This window comes from Canis lupus, chromosome X (assembly GCF_003254725.2).
Source record: "Canis lupus dingo isolate Sandy chromosome X, ASM325472v2, whole genome shotgun sequence".
Classification (NCBI taxonomy): domain Eukaryota; kingdom Metazoa; phylum Chordata; class Mammalia; order Carnivora; family Canidae; genus Canis; species Canis lupus.
In genome coordinates this window covers 37,756,593-37,763,742 of record NC_064281.1, presented here as the reverse complement: position 1 = coordinate 37,763,742, position 7,150 = coordinate 37,756,593, and the positions used below count along the sequence as shown (strand labels likewise).

The 7,150-nt window shown below is 43.3% G+C and overlaps 1 protein-coding gene across 1 annotated transcript in view; it reads right to left on the bottom strand.

Annotated features, from left to right (window-relative positions):
• Positions 1–4,382: 4,382 nt before the first annotated feature.
• Positions 4,383–7,150, bottom strand: part of MAOA (monoamine oxidase A) — a 70,262-nt gene continuing 67,494 nt past the window's right edge. The window contains exon 15 of the mRNA XM_025468801.3: positions 4,383–7,133. Coding sequence (XP_025324586.1) covers positions 6,987–7,133 — 147 coding nt within the window. The 3' untranslated portion in view covers positions 4,383–6,986. The remainder of the gene's footprint in view (positions 7,134–7,150) is intronic.

Genomic DNA, 7,150 nt, shown 5'->3' with positions numbered 1-7,150 from the left:
AATCAGCATGTTGCCTCGTCTCTTGGGTGATCAACGCTTGTTGACAGGTGCCTGGTAGGGTACTTTTACTTTGAGGCTCTGCTACTTGAAGTGAGGACCGAGAAGGTTCCTGTAAGAGCACAGGACTCAGTCATGAGCAAAGGCTGAAGGAAGTTGGGTTAGAATAAAAATTTCTGTTCTCTCATTTATGGAAGGTACAAAACTAGAGTCTGGTTCTGTGCTTATGTAGAACAAATACATTTGCTTCTGAGGATCACAGATTCCAGCGTTTTTCTATCTAGAGGACAAAAGCAAGAAATGGCTATATTCAGATGTGTGTGTGGTGGAGCAGGGAGGGGCGGCATTTGTGGAAGTGGGAGCGAGCTCATCTGCTTTTAAGTCATTAAATGTTCTGCTTGCTGCTCCAGATTCAGGTGCCTGAAATAGCAGGAATTTGAGGACAGACCAATGCTGGCTTTTAATCCTTGGCTTTCAAGAGCATTATGGCCCAGGGGGTGGGTTGAATATTGACCCTAACAAAGATGTTCACGTCCTAACCCCAGAACTATGAATATATTACCTTACATGGTAAAGGGACTTTGCAGATAGGATTAAGGATTGTAAAATAGGGCGATTACCCAGGATTGTTGAGGTGGGCACAATTATTAACATGGGTCTCATAGAAAGGAGTCAGGAGGAGGAGGTGATGTGTCCATGGTAGCAAGAGAGTGGAGTGATATGGCACCAGCCAAAGAAATTGGCAACCTCTAGAAGTTGGAAGAGGAAAGGAATGGATTCACCTTGATTTTAACCCTGGAAGACTCATTTCAAACTTTTGAGCTCCAGAACTGTAAGATATTAAGTTCATGTTGTTTTAAGCCGCTGAGTTTGTGGTCATTTGGGATAGGACCAATAGGAAACCAATACAGCCCATAGAGTTAAAATGGCCATTGGTGGTTGGTTTGTTGGAAAAGCTCATCTGCCTTTAGCCTGTCTCAATGGACCCCAACACCCAACTTGTCTTTAGGATGCATACTCCAGCCTGCTCTGCGCTGTCTAAATACAAAGCCTATTGGACACTGGCAGCCTCTTTATGCCCACACAGGGGCCCCACATCTGCCCCTCCCACGTTTACTGGTTGATGCCAATATAATGGTCCATGGGAGTCAGTTGAAAACACATTATGGGCAAGAAGATCTCATTTTCCTTAATATAAATCTAATTCATTGTGAGACCTATTTCGTGTCTATCCAGTCTGGGGTGCACAGTTTACCAGCTTAGATGTGGTCTTTCCAGGGCACATTTTCTGAGGTTCTTCTGTTTAGTTCATCTGAGATCCCATTAACTGAACCCACAGGACTCATAGACACACTTCAGGATGCCGGGCACTATTAACCATATGCTTTCTGAATTTATATAGCCCAGAATAACATAGGCTGTTTGGGGGGCCTCTAAAGTGGTCCCAGTGCAACACATTATCTAAAAGAAACACAATTTAGACCTTCAAGGTATAATGGCTAATGTAGATCCTTACTGCACCACAGGACTCTTAGCCGGACTTCCTAAAAGCCTTCCTCACTTCCTGTGTTCCTAGGTGGTCAAGGCAGCTTTTGCAAACCTCCCTTCTCTCCAGCTGCACTCCATAGCCCCAAGTTGGTTTTCTAGAACTTTCTCTCCCCCCTAGCCCCTCTCTCCTGCTTTTCCTGGATTAGTTCCCTGCCCTATCTAAGGTAAAAGCAATCCCTTCCACTTCTCCCACCTCCCACCAATTTTCCTCTCCCAGGATCCAGATGGACACAATAGAAGCTGAGCAACCAAGCCCAGAATTTTTTCTAACAACAACAAAAAATTCTTCCTGGGGAATTTGGGCAGAGGAAAGGCTGTGGATATTAAACATTAAATGTTTTTGATCCATGCAGCAAATGGGAAGTAAGAGAGAACAGACATGTGTTTGGAGGAAATTCTGGATGGAGGTGACACCTGTTAGTTTCCCCCAAGAACGACTTTTGGATACTTTAGGCTTTCCATTGAATCAGCAGTATTTGGCCAGAAGATGGCACTCTTTTAAAACAAATTTAGGCGGCCCCTCCATACAGGGGGCCGGAAGATAGTCTTTGGCGATACAGATCTCCAGGCGCAGAAGAGGGCCCAGAAGAGGGCCCAGTGGAGAACAGTAAAAAGACTTAAAGGCAAACAATGCTCAATGGAGTCCTTGGACTTGATCCTGGACTTCTAGCCTCCAGAACTGTGAGACTAATTTCTGCTGTATATAAGCCACCCAGTTTACCCCATTTTGTTAACAGCCCCATCAGACTAAGACATCTTGTTATTTTGTAACTTCCTTTCTCTACCCAGTGAAGTATTCTCACTGATTTGCCACATGGTGATGCTCATGGAGGCTTGAGGACAAACTCTAGAAACTTCCTGTTAAATCTCATGTTCCCCCCCACACACCCCGAGCACTTCCCCTGCATTCATCTATGCTATGCTTTTCTGTCATGGCACTGACCAGAGCCATAGTGAATGTGTTCCTTGGTGTCTACACTAGACCTTGTGCACCACGATTCAGTGTCTTGCTCACTGCTGAATCCCAGCACGGTGCCTAGCAGCACATAGTCAGTGCTCAGTAAGCGTGTGTTGAATGACTGTCTGTTCTTCCAATGTCCCAGCCAGCCCCTTCAGGCTAAGGGACATACCTTGCATTTTACCACCACCTTGGTATAAAGCAGATAGTAGCTTCATAGTTTTAAAAATCCATCCAATGCTGATGCCCTGTTTACTAGAATTACACTGTAGTCAGCACAGATTGAACACTGACAAAAGAGCTGTGAGTTCAATCCCACTAAGAGGATGGGTTTGTTCCGATAAAGTTTGGCACTGGTCTTGTCAACCATGACATTGACATGGTGGCAGATAAGCATTGCCCAGGCTGGGCTGGGGGGTTAGTTCTTGAGGGAGATTTCTGGTCTAAGAGGGGCTTTGAAGGGGTTCTTTCCCCACCCTGGTCTTTTTGCCCTTCCAACACAGGCCTCTCTTACCTGTTCTAAATAGTTATACAAAATGGTTGCTGGTCTTGGTGCCATTTCACAGAAAATCAAAGGCGCCCTAAAAGAATCTGTCATTTTTTAAAATGATATAAGACCAAAGCTTGTTTTACTTATCAGAGACTTCGGAACAATTGTGATGTGTGAGCAAAGCTTTCAAATGCTTTTCATTGGTTAACAATCTCTTAGGAATTTGAATATAGATACTGTTGAGAGAGGCAGATACTCACCAGGTCAGCCACAATCCCTACTACTCCCTAATATATCATACCTGCTACAGTTCATTTTCAGCTGCCTAACTCCCCAAAACATCAGATTTTGGGCCCCTGCTTATAAATGCACATCCCTCTCTCACCCCTGCATTTGATGTGTTGTTAGTAACCTGCTGAAGGGGTTTCTTCAATGAGATAGAGGTTGACTCACTTCCAGAGTTTCTTCCACTTACGAGTTTTTTCTTCTACATAACTAGTACAGAGGTACAACCTTCTAAAAGCAATTTCTTTATCTAACAGGGATAGGCTCACAGAGATAGCACCATTCTATCTGTAAAACCAAAGCTCAAGTTCACAACATCTTCTACAAGACAAAGGGCAACTGTATTCTCGTGGGGTGTAAAGTGGATACTCTGGGTGCCTCTCTCTGGATCCACCAGCTACTGGGAATGCAGGCTAGCTCAGTTCACTACAGTTCCTCACTAGGAATGGTTCTTGGACCTGCCTCACCCAACCCAAGAAGGCAGCTAATGAAGGCAGAGAAGCCAGATCCCCTATTTTAATGGGAATCAATTCTGAAGGGCCTTCCCAGCTCCCCTTTAGGATCTGCTGAGGCCTCAGCTGCAGTTCCTTTGTAGGTCAACTCCTGCCCACTCCTGCCTTGCTTGCTTCTTGAGAGCCGTCCCCAGAAAAATTTCTGCCCCGATTCTACATCTATTTGTTTCCAGGGAATCCAACCTAAGACAAGGAATGAAGCAAGATACAGGAAGGCTGAGTGACTTGCCCCCGCCATACCAATAGAGGCCAAAATAGACAGGAGTGCTGGCGGCAAATGTATAAATTCCGTTGTGCAGCGATGAAAAGAATTCTTAGAAGCCTTCAAGTGCAACCCACTCTCTTCCAAATGGTGAGACTGAAGCAGAGAACCACAGGGATATGCTCAAGGTATCATAAGCTTATTAGAGAAAGCTTCCATTGGACTCCACACTGATTGTGACCCAGTCAGGAACACAATACACTAGCAGTTAATCAGCTCCCAGGAAACCGTGATGGAACATGAGTCCAAGGGAACCGGGGGAACTTGGGGAGTCAGTACAAAGCAGCCTTTTAAGCCTACCCCCCATTAACTCAAAAGAGGAGCCAGGTCTGAATCAGGGATGGTAGTGCACTTTATTAACAAATAAAACAGTACCATACAGAAAAATCATCACTTCAATGGCAACACACGCACAGATGTGTACTCCCACATGTAGCATTTGGGCACATTTCAGACAGAACATCCAGCACCAAGTTCACAATCAAACTAAACACAGTTTACAATCAATCCTTCGGTATTTTCTCTTCAGGGTGGTTCAGATCCTCATCGAACAGTTGTGACAAAAAGATTACCTTTTTAAGTCTAATTCTTGACCTTCCCGTGGAGTGAGGCCAATGCTGCTTTCAGGACTGTGAAGGAGGTGCCAGGTTCTCTCAACTGCTTCAACTGCCTTTAGTTTCTTAGGGTGGGAAGAAAAGACCTATGGGATTATCTTGGTGCTGGACAAATAAAATGGTGGGAGTTCTCAGTTCTGATTTCCTATCTAGGCACACCCAAACTAACATCCATTTTTAAGCTTAATCTATAGTTTAACAGGGCTGATCTCATTAGGGTAAATTAATTGGTTTTCCAAAAAAGTTTGAGAAGAGGGTAAATCAAGAGTCCTTCAACATTAGAGACTTAGATCTGTTAACAACCTCCTTACTGTTAAAACTGTTGCCAGTTAAAAAGTTTAAATCAGCATTTCCCAAAAGGTGTGTCAGAAACAAGTTAATCAGTAAGTGAACAGAAACAACTGACATAGATCAGGGATGTGATTTCTCCGAGCAGTTTGATATAATATGTGGCAACTCCTTATGGACTGGAGCATATCCAAGACATTGCCCAAACTCCTACGTTAGCTAAAACACTTTTCAATTAAAAAGTAAACACTGGCAGAAAAATCATACTAAGCCCTCATTATCAGGATCCAGTGACTTGTGAATTTGTAAGGTTAATTATGTAATAAACTTGGGTTGATCTTCTCTGGCAATCTATCATTCCCATTCAACAGAAGACAGATTAGGTTAAGAGGCATTAGGAGATAATAAGGGTATGAAACAAAAATTTTAATATGGGAGCAGTATAAGAGAAATTCATCAGCTATAAAACAATCATATGACATTCAGCAGAGAGGCAAACACAATGGTATCACTTTCTTATAAAACATAAAATAATCAAGACACATAAGGATTGACCTGATGATTTTAAAAAGGTGAATCTGAATGTAGCTTGTTGAATGTGTGGATGTATGCCCATCAAAATTTTTATTTACAATTTTTAGTATAGCTATCTAAAATGAAATGCCTCATTCATCCATGATGTGGGATAGGGTGTTACTACTATCCACCTGTGTACCCAGATCCACTGAATCTTATCAACTGCTTTATTTGATCACATTGGTGTTTTTTCCCCCAGACGCTTATATGAAAAAAAAGTAGTCTTTTATGGCTGAAACCTCTGAAAGGAGCTTTAAAAAATCTGAGTTTTTAAAATGGGAAAGGCCAGAAAGATGCGGGCACTGTTCTGGGCCTGCTTTATTCCTCAAATAGAGAACTCAGTCTTCATATTAAAATCACTCAATTTCATGTCTGTTATAAACTTAATTGAAGCCAGTGAGGTTATAATATAAAGCCCCGCTTTCCTTTCTCTATTTGATAGTCTCAACAAATAGCAATCAGAAATTCATCATGTGTATTTCAGTTCCTATTTGAGAGAGATCAGCATGCTAATATTTACTCAAAGGTAACCCTGTCATTTTAGTTAACAGATCTGCCTAATTCTACTCTGGTCCTAAGGAAAAAGAAAAAAAAATATGCCACTAGGGGCCTTCAGACAGACAAGGTCTACCTGAAAGGAGGAAAGTGCTTTCTTGAAATTGGCAGAGAAGGTTATCGACCATAGCGAGAGAAGGCATGTCTAGCCATCCTCCAGGAGGAGGAGAAGATGCCTCTTGCAGTTGGTGTCATGTGGAGCTCATCAGGAGGCCTCCTCGCAAATAGTCCTGCCACTAATTTACTCTGCTCCCCTGGAGAGCTACACACAAATCACAGCAAGTCAAACGAAACATTGGATTAGCTGTCTAGAAACTTCACAGGACTTAGAAGTGGCCAAGAGACCTCTGAGGCGCAGTCCGGAAGACATCCCTCAATGGTCTACACCTCCACTGCTTTAAAGTACTACTCCTCATCCAAAGGGGGAGCTGCTCACCCCCAGGAAGCTGCGAGCCCCTGGGCCCTGGACCTACACTTCTCTATTTCCTAAGGACTGGAAAGGACAGCCACAGTCTGGGCCTTCACCTACTCAACCACTACACACAGAAAGCGAAATGCTTCATTTCTGCTATCAACCAGGCATTTTGTGTTAGAGGAGACAAACAGGACACAGAAATGGTTTCTGATCAGCACTTCAATTAGACATCTTGAAATCAAGGACTTAATCACAGGTTTTATTCTACCAACCAATACAAGTTAGTCTACCCAGGCAAATAACATGATGGAGCTTGATCTTATTGAAATTAATGAGGTGATTCTTTGGGTTGATTTTACTTATGACACTGACTGAGACTAAACTTAAATCAGTGCATTTAAAGATGGTCCAATGACACAGCCTTTGTCGACATTTTGCTTTTGATGGTGCTGGGGAAGAGTAAGCAGAGAGTGTGGGGCTGAAGACTCAGGATCGTCTCAGCAGCCTGAATTTGTACGCCACAATCCACAGGGCAGTTACTGATGTGGTAAATCCAATGAGCTTCAGCAGGCCTGTCACCGATGGCAGGTTCCTCTCCCAGAAGGTGTGGGTGATTTCCATAGCTGGAACATCCTGGATGGATGAGCAGA